At 52.9% G+C, this 22,922-nt stretch overlaps 1 protein-coding gene across 3 annotated transcripts in view; it reads left to right on the forward strand.

Moving 5' to 3' along the window:
* VWA2 (von Willebrand factor A domain containing 2) overlaps positions 1–22,922 on the forward strand; it is a 49,536-nt gene that overhangs the window by 20,484 nt on the left and 6,130 nt on the right. For all 3 annotated transcript variants that reach the window (XR_006209027.1, XM_042960249.1, XM_042960250.1), the window contains 8 exons: positions 7,664–7,858; positions 12,147–12,280; positions 12,883–13,015; positions 15,388–15,443; positions 18,211–18,318; positions 19,738–20,310; positions 21,505–22,056; positions 22,786–22,911. Coding sequence is in view for 2 of the 3 variants with exons in the window: in XM_042960249.1 (XP_042816183.1) it covers positions 7,664–7,858; positions 12,147–12,280; positions 12,883–13,015; positions 15,388–15,443; positions 18,211–18,318; positions 19,738–20,310; positions 21,505–22,056; positions 22,786–22,911 (1,877 nt within the window). In the remaining variant the exon portion in view is untranslated. The remainder of the gene's footprint in view (positions 1–7,663; positions 7,859–12,146; positions 12,281–12,882; positions 13,016–15,387; positions 15,444–18,210; positions 18,319–19,737; positions 20,311–21,504; positions 22,057–22,785; positions 22,912–22,922) is intronic.

Here is a 22,922-nt window from a genome sequence, read left to right on the forward strand (position 1 = left end):
CTGCGGCCCAGACGCCCAGAGCAGCACTTGTCAAAGTGAGCTCTTTGGTCAGAAGGCCTGGGTCGGAGTTGCCTGTAAGGAGTGTGTCGTCAATGCTGGTGCCTCAGTTCCCTCCCAGACCTGCTGAATCCCTCTGTGGGCTTAGGGCACGTAGATACTAGATACTAAGGATTTGCACTTTTGAAAGGTCTCTCCCACTGCCCTGTGATGATGATGATTGTTTTGTTTTGTTTTTATTTTTTAAATTTATTTTGAGAGAGAGTGAGCACGAGCAGGGGAGGAATATATATATACATGTTATATATACACGTATATATATACATGTTATGTATATACATACATATATATACACATCTATATATGTATATATGTGTATGTATATATATGTGTGTGTGTATATATATAGAGATTGAGAGAGAGAGAGAGAATATATTCTAAGCAGGCTCCACACTGTCAGCACAGAGCCCAATGAGGGGTTTGAACTCACAACTGTGAGATCATGATCCGATCTGAAATCAAGAGTCTGACGCTTAACTGAGCCACTCAGGTGCCCCCCCCCACTCTCTTTTTGAGAGAACAAGTGTACAAGCAGGGGAGGGGCAGAGAGAGAGGGAGAGAGAAGCTTAAGCAGGCTCCATGCCCAGCTGGGAGACTGATGCAGGGCTCTGTCTCATGACTGTGAGATCATGACCTGAGCTGAAATCAAGAGTCAGATGCTTAACCGACTGAGCCACCCAGACACTCCCTGCCATGTGCTTATTCTACACACTAAGTTTAAAAAAAACAAAAAAACAAAAAAAACGCCTTTATTGACATGTAATTTAAATGCCATGAAGTTCACACATTCAGCGTGTACAATTCAGTGATTTCGAGTGTATTTTCCAGAATTAGGCCACTATTACTATAATTTTAGAACGTTTTCATCACCCCAGCAAGAAACCTTGTAAATAGACATCTCTCCAGAGAAGAGGTATAAATGGCCCTCAAACACTTGGAAAGATGCTCAGTGGCATTAGTCATTAAGGAAATGCAAATCAGAACCGTAATGAGCTGCCACTTTACATCCACCAGCAAGGCTAAAATAGACGACACCCAGTAGCAAGTGTCGGCAGGGGCACGAAGAAACTGGACCCCTCATGCGCTGCTGGTGGGATTGTGAAATGGTGCAGCGCCTTTGGGACTAATCTGGCAGCTAAACACGGGTTTCCCACGTGACCCAGTGACTCGGACAGAATTGAAGATGTATGCCTCCGGAAACACGTGGATACTGATGTTCATAGCGGCATTATTTGTAGCAGCCCCGAAATGGAAGCAACACAAAAGCCCAGTGAATGAATAGCTGAACCAAAGGCGGTATATCCGAACCATGGAAGATCATTCCTTTTCAGTCGTGAAAAGGAAGGACGATGTGATTCACGCTACAACATGGATGAACCTTGAAAACGTGGTGAGCCAGACCCAGAAGGCCACGTGTTGCAGGATTCCTCCATTTATGTCAACTGTGTGGAATAGGCAAATCTGTGGAGACAAAAAACAGATCAGTCCCTGCCGGGGGCTGTGGGCAGAGGGAAGAGGGAGGGACTCCTAATGGGTGTAGGGCTTCTTTTGGGGGCGATGAAATGTTTCGAGCTTAGTGGGGATGGTTGCACAATTCTGTGACTATCCTGAACACCAGGGTGATTTTACTTTAAAAGGGTGATTTTGGGGGCGCCTTGTTGGCTCAGTTAAGCATCCAACTTCGGCTCGGGTCATGATCCCATGGGTCGCGGGTTCAAGCCCCGCATCCGGCTCTGTGCTGACAGCTGAGAGCCTGGAGCCTGGTTCGGATTCTATGTTTCCCTTTCTTTCTGCCCTTCCCTCACTCATGCTGTTTGTCTCTCTCTCTCTCTCTCTCTCTCTCTCTCTCTCTCTCTCTCTCAAAAATAAACGTTAAACGTTTTTTTCTTAAATTAAAAAAATAAATAAAAGGGTGATTTTGGGGGAGCCTGGGTGGCTCAGTTGACTGACTCTTACGCATCTGACTCTCGATTTCAGCTCAGGTCATGATCTTGCAGTTTAGTGAGTTTGAGCCCTACATTGGGCTCCACACTGACAATACAGAACCTGCTTGGGATTCTCTCTCCCTCCCTCCCTCTCCACGCCAACCCCCCACCAACTCACCCCTGCTCTCTCTCTCTCAAAATAAATAGATAAACGTAAAAAATATTTTAAAAGGGAGAATTATATGGTATAAGAATTCATATACCATAAAATTACCATATCATTATTGATAAAACATTTTATTCCCAAAACATCTTTGTACCCATTAGATGCATGCTAACGTTTGCAGAAGGGAAGCTGGCCTCTTGGTTTCAGTTCAGGACTGTATGTCAGCAATTGTTTGGGTAACTCTGCCTTGACGATTTGGTCCCACTCTGTTCTGAAAACACTGAGCAAATTGCAACATACTGGTTCAAAAAGGCACTCTGGGGATCATCTAGTATCTATTTCAACCCCTCATTTTACGGAGGAGACCACTGAGGCTGAGAAGGAGCAGGGGACTTGGCCAGGACCGCAGAGTCCTGCTACTTGTCCAGTAGGCAACCCCCCCCCCCCCCGCCGCCACCGCCCAGCTGTCCTTCTCCACCTCTTGCCACCCTCCCCTCCCCACCCCCCAAAGTGTTTGTTGAGCCTCTCCTCAGCTGTGTTGGAAGTCATAACTAAGGGCTTGGGAGTATTAGTCACAACGTGGGAAGTCCAGAGACTCCGTAAGGATATGCCAGATGAGGACACTGCGGGTGGAGAAAGAGGCCTCTTTATGTGTCTGATCTTCTTAGCCGTGTATGGTTAGCATCGTGTGTCCTAGGATGACTACAAGAGGCGGCAGACAAGGCAAGGAGGCACTAAGTAATTTTTTGGCCGCAGTTGCAGGGTCACTGGGGACGCTAAACGTTAAGACGTTATTATTAATCAGTACAGAGGAATGTTGGCCCGAGTGGGAGTGATAACCTCCCGAGGGCTCTCTACCCTTTTTCTGCAGTGAAATTTTAAGTGCTGGGCTGATTGGGACAGCTCTACCCAGAACTCCAAATGCTTGCCTTTTCAGACCGAGGCGATCGATCCCCTGGAAGTGTGTTTTGAGGTGGCCGGGGAACTCCCCTGCTGCCACTTTGCATTAAGAAGTTTAAAAAAACGACACAGTTAAGAACCTTCCAGTTTTGCACCCCATGATAACATAAAATCAGATGAAGCATGGCCAGCAAAATCTGTTCCAAATGCGCAGAGCTCCTGGCCAGCTGGCTGTGCAGGCTCCCGCGGTCATTTCATTAATCTCACGGTCACGCGACTCTTGGGTTTTCTGATTGCTTTGGACCCCATCTGTAGCTTTATCAGAGTTTTACTGTATTTAGGTAGCTCTCCAGAAATAGCACTCACCGCTCACTGTACCTTAGCACAATGCCAGCTGTGGCATCTTTCAAACCACATTAACATTTCAACATCGCTTTTAGAATAGTTGTAATTACGAAGCTTTTGGCTCTTTTTTAACTTACTTGGTGCGCAGTTTTGCATAAAGCTGCGTTATTTTTCATGCGGATCCTTTCTAATGGCTCTACGATAACTCCATGAATCGAACTATCATAGTATATTAAATCACTCCTTTAAAGGGACACATTTACGTTGATTCCAAGGTTTTTGTCTATTGGTTTAAAAAAGAGAAAGAAACCTCTGTAATCAACATCCCTCTACCTACAGTGAGTCTTCTTTTTTTTAATGTTTATTTATTTATTTTGAGCAAGAGCGTGTGTGCGTGCAAGAGGAGGAGGGGCAGAGAGAGGGAGAGAGAATCCCAAGCAGGCTCCATGCTGTCAGCTCAGAGCCCGGCGTGGGGCTTGATCCCTCGAACCGTGGGACCGTGACCTGAGCCAAAAATCAAGAGTTGGGCGCTTAACCTGCTGAGCCCCCCAGGTGCCCCTACAGTGAGTTTTCTGATAAATTACTTTTCAGAATCTGTTTCGTGGGCTACCTGCTTCAGAATCACTGGGGCAGGGGAGGCTGGCTTGAAATGCAGATTCTCAGCCTGGTCGCACACCCGCCAGTTTGGAGTCTCTGGATGATGGGATCTGAGAATCTCCATTTTCCCACCTCCCAAGGGATTTTTATGCTCATTGGAATTTGAGACTAACTCAAAAGAAAAACCTCTTGGAACAGACTGCTGGTTAATCATGGTGACTACCACTGATGGGGTGCTCACTGGCTCCTAGGAGGCACTGGGTGTAGCATTTACTAATACTGTTACTTCCCCTACTTTAACAAGGAAGGAAAGTGAGTCTCATTACCTTTTCCAGTTTTCTTGGCTAATAAATTTCAGGACTAATATTTGAGCCCCACCGACTCTGGAGCCCACGTTCCTTATCCACTTGAGTGTTCCAATGGCCAAATGTTTAGATTCCAGACCCGCCCCCACCAAAAAAAGTCCAAGCATTGCAGTCACAGCTCCCCTAAGACCGTAGTCAGTCTGCGAACCTTCACTTGCAACCTGGGTTAGTCCTGTCTGAGAGAAATTAGAAGAATCTTGGTGAGACTCTGGCCTCCGACCTCCCTTGTCTAGAGCCAGACCCTGAGCTCAGGACAGACTCTCAGATAGAAATGCTCCACAGAGTGAGGAACATGGAGGTGGTGGGGTTTTTCCTCATTTCCCAGAGTCCAGAAGTCTTTGGGAATCTCACCTGACTGGTAGAGTATTCCAGTGGGAAAAGTGGGTTAGGGAGCAAAAGTGGAGAGGACAGACAGCACAGGCATTTGTGTGTTGAGGGACAGGAAGGACAGACACCCCACAGGCCAGTGGAGTTGGGAGCCCAGACTCCCACGTCTTGGACATTTGATTTATCTCTAACCACAGCCATGGGCACACTGCCAGGGGCATGAAAGCCCAGGGAGTTTCATGGTCAGTGGGGCACCTTGGCTTTTGGTGAGCAGAAGAGCATTGTGACCATTTAGGTAGAACGGTGTACTGCAGGGATCAGCAGACTTTTTCAGTGAAGATCTATAGAGGCCAAGCTTTGCAGGCCATAGGGTCTTTGCATAGATAGTACATAAACGAATGGGCATGGCTGTTTCCCACTATAACTTTATCTACAAAAAATTACAGGCTGTAATTTGCCAACCCCTGGAGAAGGAAGACCATTGGCTTTGGAATCAGCCTGACTGGGTTTAAACTCCAGTTCTGACCCCCCACTAGCTGGTTGAGAGGCAGGTGACTTGGATGGCTGTATAACATTTTGGCTAAGAACTTGGCCTCTGGAAGTGGAGGGCCCAGGGTTCAGGTCCTGCCTCCACTATTCCTGAGCTGTGTGACCTTAGATAGGGCCTTTCCCTGAACTCCCCTATCTCAGCTGTGGTGAGAATTATTTGAGCTTAGTACCTTTACACACACACACACACACACACACACACACACACACACACACACACACACAGTGGTGCTTGGCAGATAGGTGCTCTGGAAATCTTAGCAGTTAGTATTACTATTCTCTGGGCTGGAGTTTCCCCATCTAATAAATGAGGATAATATTAGCACCTTTTATCATCGTTGTAGGGATTACTTTTAGTAACGGGTAGGGGAAGTATTGGCATGAAGTGAAAACTCTGTATTAATATCATCCTTTAGGAATGGGAAGCCATTTGCCCTCCTAGGAGCCTTAGAGGATGGCTCTCTGTAGACGGAAGAGCTTTGGCGAAGGTGGGAGTCTTCTCAGAAATCAAAATCCTCTTGGTTATCTTCAGTATCTGATATGTGACCCAGCACAGTGTGAGAAGAGTGGGGGGGGGGGCACTCGGTGTTCACTGATGTTCTGCTCCCTTTGGATAAGCCCCTTGCCCAAGCCAGGCTCTGCTCACCAGCCCAGGACATGGCTGGCGGTGTTCCCCAGTGCCTTTGCTTACACTTCTTCCCCTGATTGGAGTGGTCTCTTCTTTTCCTAATCCACTGACTCACCAAGACCCCATCAGATGCTTGCCTTGCTGAAGCCTGTCCCTGACAGCTCCTCCCCACGATGAACCCCTCCTCAGAACTCTTGCTATTGTCATCCTTTCGTTGGCAATTGTTATTGCTTATAGGTCCTGTTTCTTCAGCCAGACCGACAGTTCTTGGGGCATGGGATCATGTTATGCTTCCTGGTCTCACTCTCATTTTCTTCCACTTAGAGTGCCCATAAGAAACACCAGTGGGCTGAAAACAGTAGCTTTTTAATTGATGCAGATGCTGATTATGGAAGACCAAGAGTCTTAATTCTAGGAGTTATGCACTCTTGTTGACATTCGTTAACTTAATGGAGCCTTAATAGAACTGCCCTTCAAGAGCTCTCTTAGGACAGAAAGCAGTAAAAGTGAAGAATATTCTGGGCCTGGTCCATAAATCCTTCCAAGCACACTCCTCCTTGCTCTTCCCTCACCTCTCTGCTGAGTGGAGAGGTCCTTGAGGACAGAGAGGAAGGGGAGCACAAAAGGAAAGGAGCCCGGATCTCTGAGTAGCTGCTTGGAGGAGAGCAAACCAGGAGAGATGCTTGGGCAGGAGGGCCACGTCAGGCTTGCATGAGAAGTGACTGTTTTGAGTGGCGAGTTAAAGAAGCGTGTACGCATTCGCCCACGCAGATACGTGGGCACACACACACACAGAGTGCCCGAGCCTCTTGCCAGTTGGGTGTTTGCACCTTAGAAGAGTCGCTGTAGGGCCCTCTGAGAGACAGGCATGGTTGCCTTAATTGACACTGTAACGTAAGAATAAATGTGCCCCCCCCCCCAAATCTACAGGGCTTTCTCTGTACGGTTAATAACCGTGGTGATTCCATCAGGCTCGACATTGTGGCTCATGTCCGATGTGTTGCCACCCACTGAAAGGTTTGGCCTAAGACCCATTACAGGGAATCGTTGTCTGCCTGTTTGACTCTGAAGGCTGACAGCCCTCCCTCTGAGGACGCTTGCATGAGCCTCCTATTGTAGGATTTAATAGAGATTCTGTGCTGGGATTCCAAGCTCAGCAGACAGTCTCTGTAACTAGGCTGTGACGAGATGGGACCACCGTAACGTCCCCCGATCTGGAAGCAGTCCCACAGTAGCCTTCCGGCACCTAACCCTGGACTGGAAGTGAGCCAGGAAGGCCTGATCACAGACCCCACCATCATCAGACCCTTGGATCAAAGACCCGTCCTTCACGGTTAGAGAGTCACACGATTTTCCGAAGCTCAGTTATCTGCTTGCCCACCCCAACGGGATGCTGAACCGTAACAAGAAAAGAATGATACAGATGGGGAGAGGTGGGAGGTGGGTGTTAGACACACAGACAGTGAAGGTCATCAGCCCCTGAGCTGTCACTGGAGGCAGAGGGGTACGGGAAGAGAGTCCAAAAACCTACACAAAGAATGACATTATTGCGTAATACGGCAGAGACGTCCAGGGTGAAACTTCCGTCCACAGGAAGAGTTAATTACTACTCTTCGTTGTGGTTCGGATGGTGAGAAGGTGCACGTCCCATGCTGGACTTGTCACTCTGAGCCACTGCTGGGAGAAAGCGGCTGTCACTAAGCACGGAGGAGCCCGTTGTTTCAGGTCGTCATTCCCAATTCACGCAGGCGGATGACTGACTGACTGACTGTCGTCTTTGTCTCCTCCTCCTGTGTGCACCCAGAGGAGGGCGCACAGAGACAGGCCTCGCTCTGAAATACCTTCTGCGCAAAGGGTTCCCTGGGGGCAGAAATGCCTCTGTGCCCCAGATCCTCATCGTCGTCACTGACGGGAGATCCCAAGGGCACGTGGCGGCGCCAGCCAAGCAGCTCAAGGAAAGAGGTGTCACCGTATTTGCCGTCGGGGTCCGGTTTCCCAGGTAAGAGCCTCGGTCGCTCTGGGTCACCCTGGAGACTGTGGAGACACAGTAAGAGAGGGGATTTGGCCAGACCACTCTGGTCCTTCCAGGCTCGCTCTCCTCCTCGCTTTGTATGTGGTGCCAGAACGCGCGGAGCTCCAAGTCTGGGAGCGTGCGTTGTCTTTAGCTGAGTCTGAGTCCTTGGTTGTAAGCGCCAGAAACTTGACCCCAGTTGACTCGGGCAGAAATGGAAATTCACAGACTCATCTGATTGTACTGGGTGGGTCAGGGGTCCCTTGGGGTGAGCAGGAGCCAGGGACTTGAACGCCATGAAGAGTCTTTCTTTCCTCTCGCCTCTGCTCTTCTCTGAGCCTGGTCCTCAAAGGAACCCGGGACTGTGGCTGCAGGTGGCGCCCAGCTCCACCCTGGGGAGAGAAGACTCATGTTCCCGGTTTCAAGTGGAATAATCCAAGAAAGGGTTCTCCTTAGCCTGAGTCACAGACCCACTCCTGAGGCCAGGAGAGTGGGGGTCTCTGAGGGGCCGCTCCCTCCTCAGACACTGGAATGTGCTTTCCTGGAAAAGAGAGGAGCACAGGTCTTCCCTGCTCTCAACCCTAAAATTGGGGGTGCCCTTGTGGGCCCCTCGTTATTGTGGGTAGTAAGTGAAAGGACTCTCTGGTCTGGGTACCATGCCTGTACACAGAAATCCCATTTTCTATTATTTTTTAAGTGTATGTATTCATTTTGAGAGGGCGTGAGAGAGGCACGCACAAGTCAGTGGGGGAGGGGCAGAGGGAGCCAGGGAATCCCAAGCAGGCTTCACACCGGAGCACAGAGCCCGACTCAGGGCTCGGTCCCATGAACTATGAGACCGTGACTTGGGCCAAAATCAAGAGTTGGACACTCAGCCGACTGAGCCACCCAGGAGCCCCTCTATTAGTTTTAGTACAGGTGTTAGAATTCTAAGTTCTCTGAATACAGAGACGGTACAAAGCGCCTGCCTTCACGGAGCTTCCGTTCTAGGAGAGGCACTAGGCAATAAACAAGTGAGTGAATGAATAAGTAATGCTATTTCGGGTGGAAATAAAACGCAGAGAAGGAAAAGGAAGGTGGTAGGAGGTTAACAAGAGTGATGAGGCGCAGGGAACCCAGCTGTTTTAGATCGGGCGGCGGAGGGGGGGGGTGTCTGTTAGGAGTTGATTTTTGAGCAGAAACTTGAGGGAAACAAGTAAGCCTTCCAAATAGCAGGGAAAAGAGTAGGCAAGACAGATGCCGAGCACAGAGGGCCTGAGCCAGCTTAGTGTGCTATAGAACAGAAAGCCTGGCGGTGTGTGTGGAACCCAGCAAACAAGGGGTGAATTACAAGAAACGGTGTAGAAGAGGTAGGTAGGAGTCAGGTCTCTAGACCTGCGGGTCACAGTAAAGCCTTCAGAGCGTATTGTGAGTAGCTTGGGAAGGTTTGGTGGCTTTGAGCCGGGAAATGCCACGTGTTGACTAGCTGTTTTAGAAGATCACACTGGCTGCCAGGTAGAGAAGAGACTGGGGGGTTGAGGTGCAAGGAGAAGGGGTGGGGCAGGGCAGGGCATCTAGTTAGGCGACCTTTGGAGCGCTCACCAGAGAGAGAAAGAGAGAGGGAGGGAGGGAGAGAGAGAGAGAGAGATCGTGGTGGCTTATAGCGGGAAAGTGCCGGGACCTCGCTAAGGGATGGTTGGACTCGGGTAGTTCTGAAGGCAGGGCAGTGGAGTGGCTGGTGAGCTGCGCGTGGGACAACCCAGGATTTTGGCCTGAGCCCCAGAGCGAAAGGCGGGGCTACTTACTGAGGTGGGGAAGGCTGGGGAGGAGCAAGGGGAGCGGAGTCCTCTTTCAGATCAAGTTTGGGGTGCATATTGGACCTCTGAGCAGAGAAGCTGAGTCAGCGGCGGGACGTAGGAGTCTGGGCCGCAGGAGAGAGGACGGACAGAGATTGAACTCGAGGGCGGCATTTATAGCCTGAAGATCACCTAGCGAGTGGGTGCAGCGAGGGAAGACCACCGAGGACCAGCGTGCGCAGTACTGGGGGGCGGGGGGGGGGGGCTATCCCGGGCCGGGCCGCCACCAGCAGCATCCCGTTGTGGTTGTCATTGCCAGTGAGTGAGTATTTAACACACACCGCCTCACCGGGGGCTCTTTTTGTGTCCTCACGCACGAGAGAGGAGACAAGGGTGTTGCTTCCTGGCCTGCTGCCCACCCTCCTCCCGCACGGTGCCGAATCCAGTACCTTGCACGTCGCACTTGCCCAAAGGTTTGGCAGTGAGGATGCTGCCCTGCCAGGTGGTGGCGATACGTGGCCCGTTCCGGGACTTTCTTCTCCAGCTGCCAGCTGGAGCAGTGCTTCTCAGACTGTCCGTGGTGGAGGTCCAGTCTGTTGAATCCATCATGGATGGATACTTCAGAGGAAGACAAAAAAAAAAAAAGAATTACTTGCAAAGTGAAATAAAAAGCAAAGACAGAATAGAAGCCCAAAAGTTTATTACTTGATCCAGCAGGCGTAAAATGACACTGTCAGGTTCCTGTATAATAGCTTCTAGGTGTTTATTGTCAGTGTCTATGCTCGTCTGGTTCTGGATGAGGGTGAAACGGTTTGGGGGCCTACACCTGCACTTTGAGCACCCCTCACTTAGAGGGATCAAGAGGTCATTGGTCAGGAGAGGAGACATTGCTCTGCCCCGCATGTCCTGGGCTGCAGCCATAGGAACCCTCTGAGGAAGCCCGTGGGTTCCCAGGCCCTTCTGACCCCTCCTCTCGCTGCTGGTAAAAGGCCAGGTCACTACCGACCGGTGTTCTCAAAGTGTGCTCCCTGGACCGGCGGTATCAGCATCACGTGAGAGCTTGTGAGGAATGCACACATTCGGGCCCACCCCGATGAACCCAGAACTCTGGGGTGAGGCACCTCGGCCGGTGGTTTTCCGTGGCCCCCGGTGATTCTGATGTCCACTGACGTTGGAGAACCGCCGCCGTGGGCAGTGTGAGGCTCTGAGTGCGATGAAAAAGCTGATGCCGGTTCCGACTCCTTCCTCTTCTTAGTATTCACTGGGCCCCTTCTCTGCTGGTTCTCGGCCCTGGCTTTTGTGAAAATCTGCTGCTGGGCTGGGAGAGCGGAGGGAGGGGCCCGGCCTCGCTGCCCTCTGAATGCTACTGTTGAGGCCCCAACTCGGAAGCCCCCTTGTGTGTGTGTCAGGTGCTGTCCGAGGTACTGGGCGGAATGTCTAGTTTACACGGCTCCAGAGGAGAATGGAGAGGTTTATACCAGTGAACTTGGGAGATAAATGAAGTTGTTGTCATACTGCCAGACCTTGGTCTGTCTTGATGAATTTCTTGATGGGCAAGATTCTAAATACATTCCTGACTACCCGGTCTCCTTAAAAAGGTTTCTCGGGGCGCCTGGGCTGCTCAGTCAGTTAAGCGTCCGACTTCGGCTCAGGTCACGGTCTCACGGTTCCTGGGTTCGAGCCCGGCATTGGATTCGGTGCTGACAGCTCAGAGCCTGGAGCCTGCTTCAGATTCTGTTTCTCCCTCTCTGTCTCTGCCCTTCCCCTGCTCGCACTCTGTCTCTCTCTCTGTCTCTGTCTCTCTGTCTCAAAAAATAAGTAAAAAAAAAAAAAAAAAGAAAGAAATCGAAAAAAAAGGCTTCTCAACATCATTTAATGCTTTCTTCATCCCACATATCATTTTGGGGCTGGGCCCTAACCTCAGTGCCCCCTGGCTGCTGATGTGTGCTGGCCCCTTCCTCTGCATAACCTCACGTTGCTGACCCTTGAGTTCTTATGTCCACTGTTTATCATCCTTCAGTGTTTTCTTTCTACCGCTAGCTTCCCTTGCTCGTTCTTCTCTTGCCATCACCCAGAATCACTTTCCCTCATTTCCTTTCTGGTTAAATGTTTCTCATTAGCTGTGGGGGATAACACCAGACAACCAAGTCTGTTAAGACCATGTCTCAAATGAGAGCCCATGGTTCCGCGGGTTTGGCTTGCCTTGGAGAAGTTTGTGAATCCTGGCACGCGTGCTCGAACGCCCTCGGGGCCTTTCTGCGGTTCTCTTCTGGACCTTACCTCACCCACCGGGGATGCAGGTAAGGTCCAGAAGTGAACCACAGAAAGAACCTGCATCCCTGGTGGGTGAGGTTGCAGCTACGTGGCCTTTGGAGCAGTGCGGTCGTACTGCTGTCCACAGGGAGCCCCTGGTGTGGGAGATGGGTGGACAGGAAGGTGGAGGGGGGTGGGGCAGTCAGCTGCTCGTAACTTCTCTGCTGGGGGCTGGGGACGGGGGACAGGTGGGAGGAGCTGCACGTGCTGGCCAGCGAGCCGAGGGAGCAGCACGTGCTGATGGCTGAGCAGGTGGAGGACGCCACCAATGGCCTTTTAAGCACCCTCAGCAAGTCTGACATCTGCACCGTCGCCTCTCCAGGTAAGGCCTTCCAGGCTGAGAAGGTGTGGCCCCGCCCAGGTAGAAGCAGGGTGGGGACGGTTCCCCAAGGCAAGAGGTCAGGAGGCTCCCCAGGGAGAGGGGAGGGCAAGAGGAGCGGGGTCTCGCAGCTTCAGCTCTGGGGTGCTCTGCTCGGGCTGCCTCCCTGTGTTGAGCCCTGTGGTTTCTCAGCGCGGAACCCCGAGCTTGTCGCTGAGGGGTACAGGGGCCCCGGGTGTGGGCCCCGGACCTGGTGGGGCCCCCTGTGCCTGTCCCCTCCTCAGGAGGAAGAGCCAAGTGAGCTCCCCAGGCACGGTCAGCACGGGGCCACTTCAGCTGGGGTGAGGTCTCCGCATTGCTAGTTGTCATCATCAGGCTCCACCCGGGAGCCAGAATAAAAGGCGCACACGTGCACAAGATGCGAGAGCTGTGGGCCGGGGGGATGCTCAGAGACTGGCTGCCCGGCCAGCAGGTAGCGCAGGGCCCCTCCCCTGACGTGCTCGGCCGGGAAAGAGGCAGAAGGTAGGAGGGCTGAGCGTGGTGGGACCGCAGGTGGGGGAGGGAGATAACCCTGTCTTCTCCGTCACTGTGCCCTGTGGACACAGACTGCCAGGTCCAGCCTCATCCCTGTGAGCGCAAGACGCTGGAGACGGTCAGGGAGCTTGTGGGCAGTGCCCTGTGCTGGAGAGGATCGCGGGGGACCGATGCCGTGCTGGTGGCACTCTGTCCCTTCTCCAGGTTTGTCCACGTGGTCTGGGGTCAGCGCCCGAGGGCCTGCCTGGGTAGAGACGGAGACCCCCACAGCTGGGCGCGCACGTGCTCCGGGGAGAACAGCTGTTTGGAAGGGCCTTGGCCATGGAGCGTGACAGGGACCAGAGGAGACCTGGGAGGGAGACAGGGACAGAGCTGTGGGGTCACAGGAAAGGTCACAGCTACACAGCGTCAGAATCTTGTCGACCCATGGCCCAGTCGCGCATGGTGAGTGAGGGTGACAGGGCCACAGCCATTCTGGAAGGCTAATGAGGGAGCCAAAGCCAGTCCTCTAGGGCACTGGTCTGGACTTGGGATGGCGGTCTGGTAATTTGATTCCTCTGAATACAATTCCTCTGTCCTTACAGGGCCGAGTGGGGCGGGAGGCTTAAGGTCTTAGATAAATTCCAGTTGTGGAGGCCGTGGGGGATGATGCAGTGTTCGTCAGAACTGGAGCTCAGGCGTTCTAGAATACCTGCTGCCTGGAGGTCAGCCATTCTCTCGAAGATTCCTAGACTAGACTACCTGCGGTACAGCATCTGGTCGGCAGCTGGTGATCCTGTCCTCTTGCCTTCTCTGGAAAGCCAGGGGTCATATTGGAACCAGCTGCATCTTTGGCCTTGGCCTGCCCCTCAGTGATGAGCTCAGAAGACACCCAGCAATGAAATGGACCGGCTGCGAAGCCGTGAGCCATCAGTGATGCTGGGCTGGGGGCGAGTCTAAAGACCGTCTTGGCAGGGAAGGGCCGTGGCCTGCACATGGGTCAGAGAAAAGAGGGCCTCATGCCTTGGCAGAGGCCACTAGAGGCCCTCTTCAGAACCTGAGCTTTCGAGTGAAAGAATGCAGTTCTTTGTTTCCCCACTGGACTCGTTCTGAGAGCTCACTCTGAACCGAGCGGGGTGCAGTGCGGAGAGAGGCATGGCCGCCACCTCCAGGTAGCTCGTGGTCCAGAGGAGGCATTGGACAGTGACCACCGTCAGGTGTCTCAGGTGCCCGGACGGGGCCTGTCCTCCCTGGGATGTCATGGAGAAGGGGCTGCTGGATCAGTCTTGAAAGAAACGGGAACCCGGTGATGCCACACAGAGGCATTCAGAGCTGGGAGCCCCAGGAGAAGCTGGTGGGTAGAGGACACCCCGTGGCTTTGTGCTCAGATCCTGGAGTCAGGCTGCTGAGCTGTTAATTCCCAAGTGACCACTGGTGAGCTCGGAACCTCCCCCTCCCTTTTCCTACATGTGAAAGGGGGATGATAATAATACCCACCCCATAGGGTTGTGGAGAGTCGGCATCGAGTTGATCTGTGGAGTGCACTAATCCTGGAGGCTTTTAGAATTGTCTGCCGGTGTAGTAAGCTCTTCGCCAATTCCCCGATTCAAGAAACCCTGAGGGCCTCCTCTGTGCCTAGCACTGTCCCAGGTCCTGGGGAATCAGCGTGAGTGTCTCAGAAACCAGTCTGCCCTCACGAGCTGATACTCCAGTGGCAGGAGGCAATAGTAAATAAAGCGAATGCATAAAATAAACTGATAGGTAGCGATTAGTGCTACAGAGAAAAGGAACGAAAGGACGGGTGGGCGTGGGGAGGTGGTGGTTGGGGCAGCGTTGGCAGAGTGGGCAGGAAAGGCCTTGCATAGAGTCCAGGCCCGAGGGAGCTCAGGAAGGAGCCGTGAGCGATGTGCAGATCCAGGCAAAGCCCTGTGGCCAGTCTCTGCTCCAACGACATGGGATTCCCAGTTCAGGCTGGGAGGAGTCCGCAGAACTTTCTGGGCTAGGATTTGTGGTCTCAGGAAGTCACTAGGAGTACATGTGGACAGGGAGAAGATTTCTCTTTAATGAGCTGGCAGCTTGGCAAACTTTTGATTTCAGCAACTCCTTGAGTTTGTAATTGACTTGGCTTTAATCCCAAGTGGGTGTTTTGCTCCAGGGAAGGCTCTGCCCTAGAGGTGAGCCCAATTAGCCTGCCCCTGTGGTGGGAGGCCTGGGGGAATCACACAGCCAGAATCCAGTTGCCCAATTCCCACTGTTTCCTCGCCCTCCCCTCCAGCGCTGCATTGTGCTGGCCCCAGAAAGTAACCCGTAATAGAAAGCTCTGCCGATAGTTCAGAGTTCTGAGCACGGCTATTTCCACATTCTGACATGATCGCCAACTTACATTTTTTATAAACTGTTTCCAGGTAGCTTGGAACTTTCCCTATCCTATCCACATACAGATAAAAGTTGGGGTAGAATCAAGACAGAAAGACGTCTTTCTTGACCCGTATCTGCATTGGAATCTCATACCGGCTTTTAGCGGTTCAAATTACCTTCCAGGTTTCTGCTTTCGTGTTAAACTTTTGCTCTCTGCCATTTGTTCCCTTGGGTGACAGCTGGAAGAGAGTGGTCCTAACCCACCCTGCCACCTGCTACAGGACAACCTGCCCAGGTACAGTCTGCGTCTTGGATTCTCTAGCTCTTTCTGGGCCCTGGGACTAGGCTGGCGTCTAAAGATGTGTTTGCACGCCTGGGGCAGAGGGTGGGGTTGGAACCAGCTCCCAGGCAGGGCGACCGGCATTGCAGAGGTGGAGGCGAATGCTCATGCTGGACTCATTCCTCCTTTGCTCGGTGGCATTTTTTCACTAAGAATGAAGACTTTGGAGTTACCTTCCTTAACCCGTGCCCCTTGCAGGACAAGAGGCAGAGAAGGGCGTGCCTTGAGCACCGGCTTTGCAGAAAGGGAAGCTCACGTCCAGCACCAAACTCCAGGCTGGACACTTAAGCCTCAGTTTCCTCCTCTATAAAACAGATTGTCCCACGTCTGGAATCCCCATCTCCCTGCTCTGTATGATAGGGGGTATCATAAACGGGTTCCTAGTGAAGATTCGGTAGATAAATGCCCACGGAAGTGCTTCGTCAGCCACAAGGCCCCAAAGCAAACAGGCGGACTCACTAATACCATTAGGCATCGTTCAGCCTGGCTCCCCAGTGGGCCTTCCTGCTCCTTCTCCGGGGGTCTGGCGCACCTCACTGACCCGGGAGCATAGAAGTTGCACTCATGTGTTGGCATCAGTCATTTATGGGTTTGCTACTCCCGACTGAGGCAAGGAGCCTGTCTCCTGGAAGCAGAGCCAGCTGCACTTTCTGCCCCGAGTTTGGCGATCCCCTTGACATCCTGTTTTAAAGTTCCCAAGTTGCGTACTTGTGAAACACAGAAGAAACTGAAAGTAGGGTGGTTTTTCCCTCAGACATTAAGGTTTGAGGGGTGCCTGCGTGGCTCAGTCGGTTAAGCTCAGTCTTGATTTCGGCTCAGGTCACGATCTCATGGTTCTTGAGATCAAGTCTCGCGTCGAGTCCTGCTTGGGATTCTCTGTCCCCCTCTCTCTCTGCCTGTCCCCTGCTCACGCATGCTCGCGCACACGCACATGCTCGCTGTCTTTCTGCATGCCCCCCCCCCCAAAAAAAAAGGAAATTGAAGTTTGAGCCTAAAGCTTTGGAAAGAGAGTGACCCGGGTTTGAGTCCCAGCTCTACCCCTTTCCAGCTATCTGAACTGCACGTGACCTCTAGTCATTGAGCTTCAGTTTCCCCATCTGAAATGAGGGGACCTTGACAAAACCTACCTCATCGGGCAGTGTCCGTGAGGCGAGATCATGCACGTGTGGTGCTTAACACAGTACCTGGCACATAGTAGCTTCTCCATTAAAGGCCCCATGTTCATGCGCCCCCAGTTGTTTCCATGATACACAGGCTGGCAGAATAGCAGGCCTGGGTGCCCGGAGTTAGCCTCAAAAATTCTACCTCCAATAAGCATACGCTTTAATTATAGTGATGTGACCACCACATTTTCTACATTTTTATGTAGAAAGGACAGAAATCACCAATTCCCGTGGTAACCACACTCAGCTGCTTAGTAAGTCCTTTGCATATCATGATATGTGAATTCATAAAGATCTTGTCTGTTCTAACTCTGGGAGGGAGGTCATGTGGTATCATCTGCATTTTACAGTAATTGATAAGGGAATTGAAAGGAGCTCAGATATTGACCATAGGGTATCACAGGTAGGACACTTCAGAGCGGGCCCCATTTTGTCACGGGCTGTGGTTTCCTGTATAAAGTAGCCCCTTTGGAAGGGACACTGCCCCTAATTTGGACCTCACCTCCCAGAGCCAATGCTGTGTTAACATGTTATGGAGTGTTGGCTTCACGCCAGGCTTTGTGCCAAGACTTTGCGTGGATTAGTTTGCGTGATCGTCACAATAACTCTGTGGAGGGGCTAATTAAGGTGCCCATGCAGGTGGAGGAGGCCACCTTCATGGGCCCCAGTCACCAAAGGCTCACCATCTTGCAGTGGCAGCCCGGAGAGGCCGTTAAGAACAGCCACATAGAACTTCAGGAAATGGCACGCCACGGTGCTGCCTGAGTCTTAACGGACACCCGCGTGGCTGCCATGATGCTACTGAGATTTCCATCCTCGCCGAGCTCCGATCCAACACCAGTTAATCACTGCAGCCCCCGGGAGCTCCTCCAGGTCTCCTCGGCAGGCGGGGGCTGTGAAGCCATGTTGTGCAGTTGGCTAAGGCTGCCATGAACAAATATCACAGACCGGATGCCTGAAGCAACAGAAATGCACTTGCTCGTGGTTCTGGAGACTGGGAGTCCAAGATGAAGGGGGCGGCAGGTTCTGTTTCTTCTGGGGTCTCTCTGCTCCGTTTGCAGATGGCTGTCTCCTCATTGTCCTCACGTGGCCTCCCTCTGCGCGAGGCTGGTGTCTCTTCCTCCTTGTATGTGCCAGACTGGATTAGGGCCCACCCTATGACCTCATTTGGCCTTAATTTCCTCTTTAAAGGCCCTTTCCAGATACAGTCACATCCTAAGGACCTGAGGGCTGGGGCTTGCACATATGAATTTGGAGGAAGACAATTCAGTCCCTAACAGTCCAGGGTCTGTTGAGCCTGTAATTCACACAGGGCCTTAGGGAGCCCATCACTGGGTGCCCTTGACATCGGCCACCCGGCCCCTGCTTTACGTGCCTCACTCGCTTTCTGTCCCCTCTTTGCCACAGACTTCATGGCTAGTTTCCTAGTGGTCCCAAGGGAAGAAGGGAGCTGGGCCCTGGTGGGGTGCAGGGTGGTCTGCCGGATTCACACCTCTGGCCAAACCCCTTCAAGCCTCTGAGCTGACGTGCTAGGCTCTTAATGGGCCTCTCTCCGATAGGCGCCTGTGACTCGCAGCCCTGCCAGAATGGAGGCACGTGTGTTCCAGAAGGACTGGACAGGTACCGCTGCCTCTGCCCACCAGCCTTCGGAGGGGAGGCTAACTGCGGTACGTATGCACGGGACTTCTGAGACTGACCACTGGGGAGCCGTGGAACCTGGGCTCCCCCTACCAACCTCCCACCCCGCTAGCTACTAGGTAGAAACTGGCCCTTGAGTTTTAGAGCCACCTACTTTGCAGGCACACCGCCGATCTGTTGTTTCGTGTGATACAGCCTCTGAGTGCTCCACGAATAAATAACTCAGGTGGTGATACCCTGGGTAGGACAGCGGCTCCTGGAGTATTATCTTTAGAACGGCCACTGCTTGCTCTTTGAGCATTGCTGAGTTCAGGTGCAGGCTGACGCCAGTCCGACTCTCAGTCCTGGTTCTGGGCATTCTCTTCTCCCCTCTCATAGGAACAGGAGCAAAGGGCCTAACCCCTGGTATGAGATGAAAATTATAGTAGGCTTTACCCTGCAGGGTTGCTGGGCATTTTAAATGAGGTAGATGGAAAGTGCCTTGTAACAAGGCTTGACACACAGTAGGAGCTTATTAAACAAAAACTTTAAAAATATATATATATATTTATTATATATAAAAATATATATTATATATTATAATATATTGATAATATATATTTATTATATATAATATATTATTAAAATATTAATTATTATTAATTATATATTATATATTTATATAATTATATATTAATTATATTAATAATATATTTGTTATATGTTATATATTATATAATATATATGATATATATTATATATTATATAACGTTATATATTATATATTGTTATATCATATATATTATATATTATATAATGTATATTATATAATATATAATATATTATATTGTATATTATATATTATATAATTATAAATATATATATAATATATATTATAATTATATAATATTATATAATTATATAATATATAATGTTATATAATATATGTATTATATATATATTTTATTTCTTGTAAAAAATAATAACTTAAAAAACGTAGTGTTGGGTCAACTGGAGATCTCTATGGAAGAACACAATCTTGACCCCCTACCTTCTAAGAGACACAGAAATCAGTTCCAGATGGATCGTAGATCTAAACGTAAAAGACAAAGCGGTGAAGTTTCTGGGAGAAAACGTGGCATATCTTCCTGATTTGAGGTAGACAAAGATTTCTCACAGGGACACAAGAAGCACTAACCATAATGGAAGAAAGTTCTAAGTTACAGTTTAAGTTTTAAAAAGGGGCCAGACGGAGACCCGTAGTGAGAGCCAGGAGGGAGAGCCGTGTGCGGGCCGGTGTAACTCTGTGCCACGCGCCCCAGCCCGTGTCGCCTGCTTCTCTGCCCCGTCTCCCTCCTGGGAGGGAGGTGTCTCCTGCCTGGTGTAGTGGCTGGGCATCTCGGGTGGGACAGCGACCTCCATGCTCCAGGTGGCCATAGCGTGACTGACGGCTGCTGTGATCCCGGCAGCCCCGAAGCTGAGCCCGGAATGCAGAATCGACGTCCTCTTCCTGCTGGCCAGCTCAGCGGGCACCACCCTGGAGGGCTTCCTGCGGGCCAAGGCCTTCGTGAAGCGGTTTGTGCAGGCCTCACTGGGCGAGGACTCCCGGGCCCGCGTGGGTGTGGCCCGCTACAGCGGGGAGCTGATGGTGGCCGTGCCCGTGGGCGAGTACCAGGACGTGCCGGACCTGCTCAGGAGCCTGGATGGCATCCCCTTCGGCGGGGGCGCCACCCTAACGGGCGGCGCCTTGCGACAGGCAGCTGAGCGCGGCTTCGGGAGCGCCGCCAGGACGGGCCAGGACCGTCCCCGCAGAGCGGTGGTCCTGCTCACCGAGTCACCCTCCCAGGATGACGTGGCCGGCCCGGCGCGTCGTGCGAGGGCCCGAGAGCTGCTCCTGCTGGGAGTGGGCACCGAGGCCGTGCGGGCAGAGCTGGAGGAGATCACAGGCAGCCCAGAGCGCGTCCTGGTCTACACCGGCCCGCATGACCTGTTCCGCCAAACCCGTGAGCTGCAGGGGAAGCTGTGCAGCCGGCCGCCGCCAGGTGAGGTCCCAGGACTCCACAATGCTTCCTCTTACGAGGCGTTAAAACAGGGTGCATTTGTCATAGTTAATGAATCCACAAATATATTATTATTTACTAAGGTCTATACTTTGTTCAGATCTTAGTCTTTACCTAGTGGCCTTTTTTTGTTCCAAGGATTCTGTCCAGGACCCTGCGTTATAGTTGGCCATCATGCCTTCCTAGGCTTCCCCGGGCCGCCAGTTTCTCAGATACTCCTTGTGCTGGCGTGGTGTTTAAAAACCGATAAATCCGATCCACTGGCTCCCCTCCGCACTTGGCAGAAAACCCAGACTCCTTCCGCTGGCTTCTGAGAGCTCCCTGTGGCTGGTTTCTCAGATCTGTCTGCAGCCCCAGCACGGTGCGGGGTGGGGGTGGGGGGGTCCAGCCACTCGGGGCCTCCCCCTGCCTCAGGACCCCACCCACCCCTCAGCTCACACTTACTCCTCACAGAGAGGCCCTGACTTCTCCCGATCTGCTTTTGTGCTCCTGCTGGTCCCTCTCACAGTACCCTGGTTTGGGCCCCCAAGCCTGCTCACGTAATTTGTAATTCTGTGTGGGTCTCCTGTCTGTCACCCCACAGACAGCCCCTTGAGGCAGGGCGTGGGCCCATCTTGTCCACTTGGTACAGTCAGCGCCTCGAGTCCAGTTCATGGCACACGGAGGGTGCCCAGGAAGGGAATGGATGAGGGTGCGGGCGAATTGCTGTCCCAGAGGGTCCCCGGAGCCCAGTGGCTTACAGCCGATTTAGACATTTCTTCCTCTCACAGTTAGGCGGTGAGTGTGGCCTCGGCCAGCACGGTGGCTTGGCTCTCTTGTGCCACCTCTGGGCCTGAGGTCCTTGTCTCTCAGCCAGCAGGAGGTGGGGAGAAGGGAAGTAGGAGGGAAGCAGCTTCCTCTCGAGGACAGGGTTTGGAGACCGCACGGTCGTTTCCGACCACATCCCATGAGACAGGTGTGGCCATCTGTCTCTGCTCTCTCTGCCGGGGAGTCTGGGAATGCGGTCTAGCCTGGCATTCGTGTGTCCTCACGTTCGAGGAGTGGGCGGAGGGTGGCGGCTACAGCGGGCCGACTGGCTGGCCCAACCCAGGGCGGCCCCCCTTTCTGGCCTGGTGCCGAGGAGGGGGCTCCGCTGGGCAGGGCCTGGCCCGGGGCTCATTCTGCTTGTCCCCGCAGGCTGCCAGGCGCGGTCCCTGGACCTGGTCTTCGCCTTGGATGCCTCGGCCTCCGTGGGGCCCGAGAACTTCGCCCGGATGCAGAGTTTCGTGAGGAGTTGCGCGCTCCGGTTTGACGTGAACCCCGACGTGACGCAGGTCGGCCTGGTGGTTTACGGCGGCCAGGTCCGCGTGGCCTTCGGGCTGGACACCCACGCCACCCGCGCCGCGGTGCTGCGGGCCGTGAGCCAGGCCCCCTACCTGGGCGGGGTGGGCTCGGCGGGCACAGCCTTGCTGCACATCCATGACAGGGTGATGACGGTCCAGAGGGGCGCCCGGCCTGGTGTCCCCAAGGCTGTGGTGGTGCTCACAGGCGGGCTGGGGGCGGAGGACGCGGCCGTCCCCGTCCGGAAGCTGAGGAACAACGGCGTCTCTGTCCTGGTGGTGGGCGTGGGGCCCGTGCTGAGGGAGGCGCTGCGGAGGCTCGCGGGTCCCCGGGACTCCCTGCTCCACGTGGCAACCTACGGAGACCTGAGGCACCACCAGGACGCGCTCATCGAGTGGATATGTGGAGGTGAGCGGGGGAGTCCACACCCTTCATTGTCGCTTCCGGGGTGGGGCTGGGGGCACTCAGCCTGCGCCCTTGGGTGCGTCATCGCCAGGATGGCAGCGCCCCCCAGCTGCCCCCGCGCGTTCCGTGCGCTGGCTTCTCTGCTAAATCCCCGCTCGCGTGAAACCCTGCCCCAGGCGCAGCTGACCCAATCTGACATTTAAGGTGCAGAGAATTTGAGTAACAAAAAAAACCCCTCTCTCCCGACTTGAGAGGTTTTGTACCTCGTTTGAACAGAAGCCGTCCCTAGGATACCCGCAGACGCCCCCAGGAATCTGAGGGTCCGGGTTGACACCGACCTAGGTAGTGAATGACAGAGCTGGGAACAAACACGGCCAGGCCAGCCTGACCCCAGGGCCTCCTTTTGCCAGTGACCTCCTTCCTGCTGTTTTAAAAGTGTGTCCGTGATAATAATGGTAAACACTGCTATGTGCACAGCATGTTTGAGAGAGAGAGAGAGAGAGAGAGAGAGAGAGAGAGAGAGAGACAGAGACACGCAATATGCAGCAGGGAAGGAAGGCTGTGTGGACGCCGGGTCTGTGACCTAGCCAAGCCGTGTGGGGCACCAACCACGTGCCAACCTCCAAGCTGCTGCTCTACTCCAGGGGCCTCACCTCTGTTCTGGGCTTCCTTGGAGTCGAGGGCCTTGGGGCTGACCTGGGCTGGGCCTGCTGGGCACGTTCTCCCTTCTAGAAGCCAAGCGGCCCGTCAACCTCTGCAAACCCAGCCCGTGCATGCACGAGGGCACCTGCATCCTGCAGAACGGGAGCTACCGCTGCGAGTGCCAGGACGGCTGGCAGGGCCCCCACTGTGGGAAACGTAAGTGGGGC

This window comes from Panthera tigris, chromosome D2 (genome assembly GCF_018350195.1).
Source record: "Panthera tigris isolate Pti1 chromosome D2, P.tigris_Pti1_mat1.1, whole genome shotgun sequence".
NCBI classification, from domain to species: domain Eukaryota; kingdom Metazoa; phylum Chordata; class Mammalia; order Carnivora; family Felidae; genus Panthera; species Panthera tigris.